The 12,796-nt window shown below is 34.3% G+C and overlaps 1 protein-coding gene across 8 annotated transcripts in view; it reads left to right on the forward strand.

Moving 5' to 3' along the window:
* Positions 1-1,065: 1,065 nt before the first annotated feature.
* The window catches only part of Crb1 (crumbs cell polarity complex component 1), a 219,533-nt gene continuing 207,802 nt past the window's right edge, over positions 1,066-12,796 (forward strand). For all 8 annotated transcript variants that reach the window (XR_013426459.1, XR_013426457.1, XR_013426458.1 and 5 more), the window contains exon 1: positions 1,066-1,305. Coding sequence is in view for 5 of the 8 variants with exons in the window: in XM_021729895.3 (XP_021585570.2) it covers positions 1,236-1,305 (70 nt within the window). In the remaining 3 variants the exon portion in view is untranslated. The remainder of the gene's footprint in view (positions 1,306-12,796) is intronic.

Here is a 12,796-nt window from a genome sequence, read left to right on the forward strand (position 1 = left end):
TATCCTCCTTTAGAAAGTAAAATCCTTAGGAAGTAGTGCGGAGAATATGATTGCTGAAAAAATATGCTGGCTATCAAAATATTATGCTTCACCTAGATACATGGGACAAAAATATGAAGACTTCAAAATAAATGTTAAATAGTTAAACATCCAGCAGAACTATAGATATTTATACAAAATCAGACATACAAATTGTGTTTTAAGGCACCTGATCAGTTTTTAAAAAATCTTTATTTTTTAGTTGTTGTTGGACACAATACCTTTATTTTATTTATATACTTATATGTGGTGCTGAGGTTTGAACCCAGGACCTTGCACAAGCTAGGCGCATGCTCTACCGCTGAGCCACAACCCCAGCCCAGATCCATTTATTAATATGAAAAGGCCATGTGCCAGCACTAACCCCCCATCAGAGAATAAGGCATTCTGATTCTTACAAACACTCATTTTCATGAAGTATCCAAGAATAACACGATTTTGAGGACTTGAACGATGGAATATGAAGGAAAGAATGAGCTAAAGGTATTTCAAAGAAGAAAATATTTGCTCTGATTTATAGTTAAAAAAAAAGAATCAAGAAGTTCCAGATGATATAATTCATGAGAAGAGTATAAAATGGGCATTGGGTTTATGGAGAAAAACTACTCAGAGCTCTATCCATTTTATGATAGCTTAATTTTTCTTCTATCTTGTCCTACCTTATCAAAAACAGAAGTCTGACTGAATTGTAAGAGAAGGGTTTAAGAACAGAAAAATTTACTTGTACATGAATTGTGTTTTGAAGATGAACATAAATATATGGGAATATAGGGAGTTGCTTTAAAAGTTGCCAAATCATAACAATTATGTGCCAGAGGACTGTCATCAGAAATTATCTCCCTTATTAAGGGTGAGTAAAGAGACTAATCTTTTAATAGAGGCCCTTTTGAGAAGGCAGCATTAACAGAAGAAAACTGGTAGAAAAGGCCTGAGGGGGAAATGAATCCAGTCCAGCCTGAAAAAAATTCTGCTCCAGGTTTCAAAAATTACCCCTTCCTCCTGTGTAAGTGAGATGCTAAGAAGCACAACTGCTTTTTGAATCTAAGTCTGCAAAGGAGCTGTGTAAGAGGGGTGGGACGGAGATGGCACCCAGGATCTCTGGGGCACTTGCTCCTTTCTGAGCCAGACAAGGGTCAGGAGCTGGACTGGGACCAGAACACCAGCAAGGCGTCAGAGAATGTTCTCTAAATAAGACCATGGCGCTTAAGAAAACTAACCACCTTCTCATCTTCTACCTCAGTTTCTCACTGTTCATCTACATAAAGAGTAAGCTATTCCCATTTATTGAACTTTTTTCCACTTTTTCTGACTTCTTCCTAGCTTATTATATTTCTTGAAAATAGTTCATAGTGTTGTGTTGTTCTACAAAATACAATGCAGAAAAGGAAATATTTATTTCTTCTTGGTGTCAGCAAGTGTCCTGTTCTGAATAAATCAGTAATATCAGTCAATGTGAAGAGTCAATTTTGTGATTTCCAGTAGATTCAGAAAATGTTTTTATAACCCTTTAGCCATGACCAGGAGAATTAAATTAAATTAAAGAAGATATTTTGTTGTGTTTACAGTTTTACGAAATAGATTGGTAGTTTATAATTGATATCCTTTAAGAAAGTTATTTATAAGTTATGTTGCATTTTATTCCCACATTCTCACTTTTAAAGAAACTCTGTATTCCAACATTTGCTCTCATAATCAAAGGGATGGTCTCGACGTTTCCCAGAGGATAATGGTTCAAAATGTCTCTTTGCCAGAGAAATGGGCATCTATTGTTATGTGCTTCTATTTTATAAATGAAGATATTATTTTCCAAAAACTTCACCAAATAGAAACAAGAACAATGTTTCTGGGATAACCTTGTCAAATGCGTGGCAGTATGAAAAACCAGAGGAGACCAAATGGCCTCAGCTGTGTGCTTATGAAGGGGAGTAGCTATTGAACACGTTTAAAATGAAGGCAAGAAGAGTGTGTGCTTGTCAAAGGGCCCGTGTGATTTGTGTCTGTTGAATCTGAATATCAATAAGGAGACGCATAGAGCAGCTGCTGTTGAACAAGACGACTTGGCATTAATGCACAGTGCTGTGTAATCTGGGTCACGTTCTGTGGACACACCAGTGAGATTGTTACTTGTACAGTTAACAGCTGAACATATATCAGAGACTGGGAAAGACAGAAGTAGATGCTATAGCTAGGTAGCTGAAGACAAGTACAGAAAAACAAGTCCCAACTTTAAACAGGAATAGTAAAATACCCAATTGTAACCCAGGCATACACCCATGCAGGGATGTGTTAGGATGTGTATTTGTTAAAGAGTTGTTATTTAAACAGTTAATCACCCTCCCTGAAATTTGAAGTGTGCCCCGTGCAGTAGAAAGTTGGGAAGATGAGGTATGTGGAGATGAAAGGGTAGAAAAGTGGGAGGTGAAAGGGTAGAAAAAGAAAAGACACATAAAATGTAAGATGAAATAATATTATGACATTTAAGAAGCAGAGAACATTGTCATTTCAAAGCAATATATATTAAAATTCCTAGAATCTGCTGCAGTTTGCTTTTAGGGAGCTGAATATGTACCTTTAAAGTATAAATTGTTTTTGGCGGCATAACTAAGAACAGATAATTATGTACACATCATTTCCATTTTCTTTTTTTTTTTTGAGTTGACAGTAGTTATTTTATTGATGGATTCTAAATAAAGATTTTTTGTAATTCCTTGATTTATTTTCCAATATAGCCTTATATGAGTTTAGCAAAGTTAATCTGAAGCTTCTTTCGTTCAGTTTTTAAAGTCAGAGTTTTACTGTATTAATCTATTTTCTGGCAAGGTATGATGATACCGCCTTTCTACTCAAAACACTTGGTTTAGCTTTTATAAATCTGCTGTTTTTTAAAACCTGACTTTAAAACTTTCAGAAACCTGGTTCCAGTTTTCTTATTTATGCTATGACATGCTACTCAACATAGATCTTATATTCCTACCAAGTAAATAAATTAACATCTAATTGTAAAAATGGCCAACATTACATTAGACATTTTATGACTGTTATATTTCATTCAATTAGCACAATAACTCTATAGGATGGATATGACTATAATCATCTGCATTTTACTGAATTGAAAACCAGGACTCAAATCACTATACCAGGTTATCTCAGACTTTGGCACTCATCAGGGAGCTGGGATGCAACCTCTCAAGTTCAGCCACAGGTATTTTGTGTGTCTACAGTGGATTCTTGGAGCCTATAATTTTAACATTCTCTCTGTTTCAAATGTAGTGGTAAGAAGGTCTGAATTATACAATAAATATGACAATACAATATTTATTGAATTATAGAATAAATAAATACAATAAATTATGTAAATAAACTGATAGCTCACTACCTTATGATGTAAGGAATCACCAGAACGGTTAATCTTAAACATATCTCTCTTTCAAAGTGATTATTTAAGAGAAAAATAATAGATATGAAAATTTTGAGTGTTATTTCAACCTATATGCTTAACCACCATCTCAAGTAGAATTTACCATTAATTACATTTTATAGCTGAGGAAACTGAGGCACATAGAGGTTTATTAACTTGCCCAGGGCCATACTACTAGTGAATGGTGGAACTGGGACTTGAGCCTACAGGCCTGGCTCTGGAGAAATTCTTTGATTTATTTTCCAATATAATCTTCTATTAGTTTAACCAAGTTAATCTAAAGCTTCATTTTGTTCAATTTTTAAACAGAGTTTTGCTGTATTCATCTATTTTCTGGCAAGGTATGATGATATCATCTTTCTACTCAAAATGTACTGTGCTAACACACACTTACTTACATGCAGTGATAGTGCATAAGGGCTTTAGCACTCTGGTCAGAACACCATAAGCACATAGGAAATATCAGTGAATGTCCTATTAGTAGAAATTAATAATAGCTTTTTCTTTTGCACCTTGAAGAGAGTCCAATTCTATTACATTTAAATTTTCTTTCCTGTCCTTCATTTTAAAAAATCCAAAAATCTTTTTATTTTGTAACTCTACAGGAAATTACAAGATCTGAAATTCTAAAAAAAAAAAAAAAAAAGGAGGAGGAGGAGGAGGAAAGAAAGAAAGAAATTCCCTTAAATTTAAGAGAAGTCATCTGTAGCTTTAAAGAGCATTTATTTTTAAGTTGTGCCTTGTTCTTCTATCAGGTGGATGGAGTTTATGTGGTTTGTGCAGTGCCTTACAGACTTAGTATCCAGGTAAGAGCATGAAACTCAAGGAGTATTAGAGCTAAATTCACCAAGTGGCATTCATTTATTATTCCTGAGCACATAGACAATCCTCTTTCTTGGAGTTGTAAAAATTTGCTTCTAACTCTCTTCCTGATTGTTCTTACGTGTGTAGAACATTTTTGCAAAATTGGTTCTAATGCATAGAATCAGTTGGATTTTAATAATTAAAGTGGAGCTATTATTTTTTGCTTTTGATATGTTAAGATAGATTTTTATTAGTGTGTGACTCCTCTGACCCGTTATTTTGGGACTGTTAAAAAAACAATGAGAGCACTTCATAATCAACTCTGTTTAGAATCTTGATATGAATCTGTTGTGACAGGTTTAAAAGAAAACTACCATATTAAAGCAACCATAAATTAGAAAAGTAATTTATAGCTACCTTTCATTAGTCTATTACAACTTGGGGGATAAATTGAATATTTTCAGTGTAATTGCCACATCTAGACTAATTTAACAGTAATTATTTTCATTTATATTCAAAGCATGATCGTGGCAGGTAAATGAAATGTGGTTTGACAAAACTATTATTAGAGTTATGTGAATGACTTCAAAGAATTTGGATAATCTTCTAAAATCCATTGGAAATTACTAAGTAATTCAATTTGAATAGAACACTTGCCTTTAAAAAACAAACAGGATCTTTAAAGATAAACTATGTCTTAGTTATCTAATCTTAATGCCATTATCCAGAAATAATTGAATTTTTTCAATATATCAGAAATGGTAGATATTATTCATCAGGGAGTAATAGGAAAATTTAAAACTTTTCTATTCACTATGCAAGTTAATATTCATACTTCGACAGGTTATAAAGTGCCTACATAATTATTAGTGCTGGAAAAATGTATCTTTGCTTCTTCATAAGTGAAAATAATTATCAGCTTACAGTAAAATAGTCTCTACTTCTTGTTTCCTGCATCACACAGCAGGAATTAATTTTAGTTTATCTTTTTATATACTTATCTTAGGCAAACCAGATTTTTCTGGAGAATTGCATACTTCTTTCATCTTTAGTAATTTTCAAAAATTACCATAAATTTATGGTCCTATTATAGCAATTTGTGAAATTTAAATGTACAAGAAAAGTTGGAGCTTCTAGTTCTATTTTAAATTTCATTGCTCATTTGTTAGGAAATCTCCAAGGAATCCACTTTTATTCTTTCAACAAATTAAAATGAGAGGGTTTCTTTTTCTTTTTTCCATCATTCTCTATCCACACCAACTATTCACTGTCTATACTTAGACTGCACTTTGAAGTTTTCTTCTATGGTATGTATCAAAATTCAGAAGCATTGTTTTTGTGTTAATTTATTTATGCTTACCTGTGAGAGCACAGGACATGGCTGTAAGAACCATGAGTGTCTTGTTAAGACATAAACCAAATTACTTAAGGAAGAGTTATTTAATAAATCAATTAATGATGCAATTTTTATAGCATTTTTTTGTAAGAATCTTCCATCCTAACAACATTTTAAAGTATTTTTTTTTAACTTTTGCATCATTTACTTTTTTCAATACCCTTTAGAATAGTCCTAGAGTTATATAAAAGTTAAGAGGGTAGTAGGGAGGGATACCTTATTCCCCTACTATTGACATCTTACATTAGTTTGGTAGACTTGTTATGACAAAGGAACCAATATTAAATATTATTATTAACTAAAATCCATAGTTTGCTCATACTTCCTTAGCTTTTACCAAATGCTATTTCCCTGCTCCAGTATCCCATTCAGAATGCCGCTTTGCTATTGGTTGTTATATATAATAGACTTCTCTTGACTGTGACAGTTTCTCAAGTTTTCCTTGATGCTGACGATATGGCAGTTTTGAGGAGTACTGGCCAGATATTTTATAGTTTTCTCCATTATTGAAATTAATATCGTGTTATTATCATGAGACTGAAGTTATGGGCTATTGGGACAATGATCACAGTGTCATTGTTGTTACGTTGTACCAGTGATACATATAATCAACATGATATGTTCCTGCTGATGTGACCTTAACCACCTTGGAGGTAGTGTTTCTCTACTGTAAAAACCATTGTTTTTTTTCCCCCTTTTCATACTGTGCTCTTATGAAGGAAATCACTATGTGTAGCCCACATCAGGAGTTATCCTCCCCCTCCTGGAGGGCAGAGTACTTACCCAAATTATTTGGAATTCTTTGCATGAGGGATTTAACACTATTCCATTTATTAATTTATTCAAGTGTTAATTTATATCAGTAAAGGCTTATTGATATTTATTTTATACTCCAAGGTTGTAATCCAATGTTAATTATTTTTTGTTATTTAAATTGTTGAGAGTTAATTTTCCTTGGTTCCTATTCTCCTCTGACCTCAGCGTGGGGTAAATTTAGCACTGGCTCTACGAGACATTCCAGATCAGCTTTTATACTTCTTGCCTCTTTCCTAGCATAAGCCACCATTAATGCAAGAAGCCCTGTTTCCTTTAATTGTAGAATGATAATGCTACTGGGGCATTACTTGTTTTTAGTCCATGTTTGCTGACAAAGAATAGAAATACATGTGTGTATACTAGTCTCTGTAGCTACACATTTATGTAAATATGTCTATATGTAAATCTGTATCTGCATTAAGCTAAACCTAAGTTTATATAGATGCTTCTATTCCATTACTACATGAAGCATTTGTGCCTTCTCCCTTGCTAATCTGCAAATTCCCACTCTGACAGTGAGAAACCTGGTTCTGCCATCCTCTGTCCATTTACTTGTTTGAAATCAATGTATATATATATAATCAATACACACACACACACACACACACACACACACACACATCCATATAGCAATATTGAATCCTTAACCCATGCTCCTTTGCAAAACTATAACATCAATTAGTGGTCTCTACTATGCCCATTTCCTTTTGTCTTTAGATTTACAGACTCAAAATCTACTTAGATCAACACCTTTCCCCTCAACCCCTTCTATGATTTTTTTTTTCATACATGGTTAATACAGTGAGATTACTGTGTCAAAGCCTGTGTTCTCTCCTGGAATTCCCATGACCACCTAAATGATTTCTTAAATTTGCATAAAATAAGCCTCACTCTTTGTGCTGTAAATATCTATAGATTTTTGACAAATGGACAAATGGCCTATCATAATAGTATGAAGAATAATTTTACTACTCTAAAAGTAATAGAATTTTCACTGTTTGTTTTATCTGTTTGTCTCTCTTTCCCTATTCCCAGCCACTATCATCTTCAAAGTTTTTCTTTAACAGATGTCATTTTGGAAACATACAATATGTCACCTTTTCAGATGAGTCTCTTTCGTGTCAGTTTCTGACTTGATAGCTCATTCCCTTTTTTTAAATCACTGATCCATTGCAGAGAGGCACCACACTTTGTTTATCAGCTCACTGATTTGGAGACATCTTGGTTGCTTCCAGTTTTGGGGTAGTTAGATTCAAGGGCTGCTGTAACAGCATATCACCAACTCAGTGGCCTAAAACAATTGAAGTTTTTTCTCTCATAGTTCTGGAGACTAGAAGTCTGAAATCATCGTGGTAGTAGGACCTTGCTCCCTCTGAGTCTCTAGTTGGACCCTAACTCATCTCCCACAAGCTCTGGCAGTGACCTTCAGTCCTTGGTCTCTGTGGCTTGCAGCTCATCACACCAATTTCTTTCTCTGTCCCTGCCTGGTGTTCCCTCTGTCTCTTCTCCTCTTTTTATCAGGAGAGCATTCTGTTAGATTAGGGTATACTCTAATGATTTCATCCTAACCTGGTTGTATCTACAAAAACCCTATTTACAAACAAAATCCTATTCACACATCTGTAACCCCCTTCTTTATACTGTGCCAACCTCATCTAAGTTTGACCTTCTACTTTTCATTAAGTGCATAGAAATTTTTGACATGAATTTGCCCTATGAAATTCATTGAGAGTCTGACTCATATACAGTGGCACTAGAATTGTGTATTAATGTATTTTCCTATTTTCATGGGACAGAAGCTTAACTCAATTCCATAAAGGAGTGTCCAATACTTAAACATACTTTTTCTCCCAAATTGTACCACCCTTACGTGGAGAACTAGATTATCATATCTCTCATTCAAAGTACCGATTCTAAATTACCTATTCTATGTTGTCTTTATTAATATAATATTATATTTTATTTTTCTTTTATATTTTTCTGTGCCAGTGAAGAAGGTGGTGCTCAGGCATTTAGTAGCAGACCCTATGTTGCTACTGCCAGTGGCCTTTACAATCTGAAATTTCCTTCCTTATTTAATCAAAAGTAGTGACTTCTCTAAAGTTTCACAACAATGTGTTAAGTGGATTGTCTCCTATTTCCTAGTTTTCTTTTTTTTTCCTCAGAAAAGTCCCATTAAGAGAAAACTCAAGGCAAGTATTTAATTTAACAACCATGTGGGGCACAACATGAGAAAAGACATAGTGGTAGGAATGAACGTGGCTATTTAGGGCTGAAGGTTTGACTGGAGTAGAAATTTTATTGGTTCTAAAGGGAAAACCGGGGCCTGTTCATTGTCTTTAGCCTCAAGATAGTACAATTAATTAACCAAAGCTTACTGTTTATTCAATCATTTCTTCATCTACTGACATTCAAAAAGTATTTATTGGGCTATAAGTTTACATGTCTGACATTGTTCTAGGCTGTGAAAAGTATTGAACAAAAGATCTCAATCTCTGATATAGTGAAATTTACATTTTAGTTGTTTAGACAATATCCAAGTAAATAAGTAAAATATGTAATTGTGAGCCAGTGATAGGTGTTGTGGAGAAAAGCAAAGGATGAGACAGAAAACGTGTAAGCCATAGGAGTATCTCAGTGAATAATATTTTGTCAGCAACAATAGCAAGAGCCAAAGCCCTGAGGCAGGAGTATGCCTATTGTGTATGAAATACTGCAAGGTGTCTAACAAAACCAGAATGGTTTGAGAGAAATAGAATAACTAGGTAGGTTTCAGTGGTTTTGCTATCAGTTCTATAATACTTTCTATAATCCTTCACAGTAGCTACTAAAAAGTTCATTAAGACACCTGAGGCAATAGATAGCTTAAGGGATATACTCAAAACCTAGCTATAAGGTAATATAACGGAGACTTAAACATAGGTTGGTTAGATTCTAAGTCTCACATCAGCTCACAAAAGCTAGAAGATAAACTCAGGAATTTTGCAAGTTAGTTATTGAAGCTTTGTCAGTTTAAAATCAGCCATAGTGGAAGTGATCACAAACACTACGAATCAGGACTTTGAGGAAGTTTTTTAGGAAGAAAAAATGACTCCTAGATAACAAAGTATCTATTCCATCTTTGTACTTCTCCAAATTAAAAATGTCAAAAATTTCAACTGGTATCCCTCTCTTACAACTAAATTCTGCAGTGGCAGGGATTGCTGATATGTAACCTGGATTAACCTTGTTGTGTAATCTTTTTAGTTCTCCACATTATTGTCCTGATAATTCCCAGATGGATGATTCTTTTCTCTAAATCCAAAATTCTTTGAAACTTTTAAATAAGTATACTTTAGGAAAATTAGTGAGAACTAGGGGCTAATGAGGCTGTTTATAGTTTAATCTCAGCACAGTTCAGTTTGCTTTGCCCAGAGACCAGCTCTATACAAGTAATCACGTCTGGTCAGATGGTCTCAAATTGGCAGCTTTCAAAGACAGAAAATGAAATTAGCTCTTAGCAAATCAAGCATCACCACTGCAAAAATGAACCATGGGTTATAGCAATCATGTTTTCATACAAATAATGCATCTGTATGATTTCATATATGTTTAAATAATTTTAGTTACCTGTTGTCCATTTGAACAACAAATATTTATATCTAGCATCCATTTTTGAATAAGGAGGGTCAGTAAATTCAAATTTTGGCTCTGTCCCCCCATTAGTTGTGCATCCATAAATGGATCCTTTTAACTCTCTAGGTCACTCATAAAATGAAGGGGTTAGATTATATAATTACAATGTTTCCTTCAAGGTCTACATTTTATGATTTCATAATTATTCAAAGCAGTTAATTATACACACTGATGAACAGCTTTCACTAGGTCTCAGTACAACAAGCAAATTTCTGCAACTTCTTGTGTTAAAACAAGGTTTATGTCTTCTTTTCATCACATACTGGGTACAGGTTGGCTATAATACCACCTTATTTGTCATCATCATTTCTATAGATTGTTTGTGTCCTTCTCCCCCAAATTCATATGTTGAAATCCTAATTCCTTGTATAATGATATTATGAGGTGGAGACTTTGCAGGTGATTAGGTCTTGAAGGCAAATCCCTTGTGAATGGGATTAATAGGCTTATAAAAAGGACCTCCAAGAGATTGCTTGCCCCTTTCACCATGTGAAGACACAGCAAGAAGATGTCTGGCTGGTAGGAAGTGGGTCTTCTTCAGGCACCAAATACAAATTCTGCCTCCACTATTGGTTTAGGAATTCGCAACCTCCAGAACTGTGAAAAAGAAATTTCTCTTGTTTATAAGCCTCACTGTCTGTGATAGTTTACTTAGCAGCTGGAATAGACTAAGACATTCATTGTGGGACAGATGATGGGACTATCCGGTTTTAGAGAATGTTGTGTTCATGGCTGAAGAAAAGAGAAAAAGAACAGCAGAAGAGTTTCATGGCTCTGAAGTCTTCAGCTCAGCTGTGGTTTGGGTCACTTTGCCTTACACTTCATTAACCAAAACAGGTCATGTGGCTCAGCCTGATGTCACTGGACTAGGGATGAAGTAAGGTAGGAAATATTTGGAACAAATAATATTGTCTACTCCATCTTCCTCTTATTTCAGACTTTTAAGGGTCAGTTTCTAAGCAAGTTCATTTAAAGAAGCATTATATATGTCTATTAGAGCTGGGTGTGGTGGCACACATCTATAATCCCAGTGACTCAGGCAGCTAAGGCAGGAGGATCATAAATTCAAGGCCAGCATCAGCAATTTAGCAAGATGCTGTCTCTAAGTAAATAAATAGATAGATATACCTGGGCATATAGCTCAGTGGTAAAGCACTTTTGGGTTTAATTATTTTAAAGAGAGATTCTATTCTTTTCCTTAATTTCATAATAGGTAATTTCTTCCATTTTTTGGCCTTTTTTAAACAACCCATATATATTGTATATATATATAAATTGAAAAAAGGCAATGTATGTTCTGTAATTTATTTGCTCAGTTACTGAAGGTAGCAGATGAGCTATTGGAACTGCTTGAACTTCAGAATAGCTGTAGATCTAAGATCATGCTTGCATGAACTTGATGTATCCCTAGGTTGGAAGATGAAGAAGGGATGCAATTGGGTCCATTCTGAAGGACTCTATAGCAACAGTGAGTGTAATCTACTGCCACCTGTCCTTTTATTCTCCTGTTCCTTGTGTTTGGGATACTTTATTCATTTGATTTTTTTAAGATTTCATGCTTCCTTTGGCTGTGAGATATAACCAAATGCTGTTACCCCCTTCTCTATGGGCAACATTGTGGGTTAAACATTACACTGAGTGGTTTTACACAATTTATCAGCTTATAATGAAGATAGTACTCTTTCCATTTTGTAGAGTAATGTAAGGTTTCAAGAGAACAAACCAACAAATTGTTGATTACCTATACTTTTTGTTCAAAATGGGTAATTTTTCACAGTCATATTATACAATCAGGATTTTGAATGACTAATTTCAGTATTCATAAAACCCTTCTAAACCTTGATAAATAGGATTATTTTGAACATTGGTCTCATTTAATTAAATAGACTTTTAATAGATATAGCATGAGAGTTCTATACCAATCTTTCTTTCTTTCCTTCCTTCCTTCCTTCCTTCCTTCCTTCCTTCCTTCCTTCCTTCCTTCCTTCCTTCCTTCCTTCTTTCTTTCTTTCTTTCTTTCTTTCTTTCTTTCTTTCTTTCTTTTGGTGATGCTGGGGATTGTACCAACTGAGCTGTATCTCCAGCCTATATACCAAATCTTTGTTTTGTAAAGTGAAGCATTAATGTAAATATAATTGGTGCTTATATTTATAATTAAAAATATTAAGTCAGAAAAACATAAGAGAGAGAGAGATGTAGTGGGAAGATGATCAAGTTTGAAAATAGGTTCCACCCATAAATAAAGTTCTATTAATCAAACTATAAGAAAGGCATTAAAGATTATTTATCATGTATTCCATCACCAGCTCCATGAGCTACAGGTGTGCTTTCAAGTATCAACATACTGTATACCCTCAAAGGAAATTTTTGATTGTTGATGATAGAATTTCAAAGACCCAAAAGCTTTAGGGATACACTGGCTTTTAAAATCCCAGATAGCATAACAAACATACATGCTAATAAGCACATTGCTCCAAGGCACTTTTTTAAAAATATTTTTTTAGTTGTCAATGGATCTTTTGTTTATTCATTTATTTATTTATATGCAGTGCTGAGGATTAAACCCAGGTCCTCACACATGCCAGACTCTACCACTGAGCCACAACTCTAGCCTCTCTAAGGCACTCTTTACCCTAATAGGCAATCAT

This window comes from Ictidomys tridecemlineatus, chromosome 10, assembly GCF_052094955.1.
Source record: "Ictidomys tridecemlineatus isolate mIctTri1 chromosome 10, mIctTri1.hap1, whole genome shotgun sequence".
NCBI lineage: Eukaryota > Metazoa > Chordata > Mammalia > Rodentia > Sciuridae > Ictidomys > Ictidomys tridecemlineatus.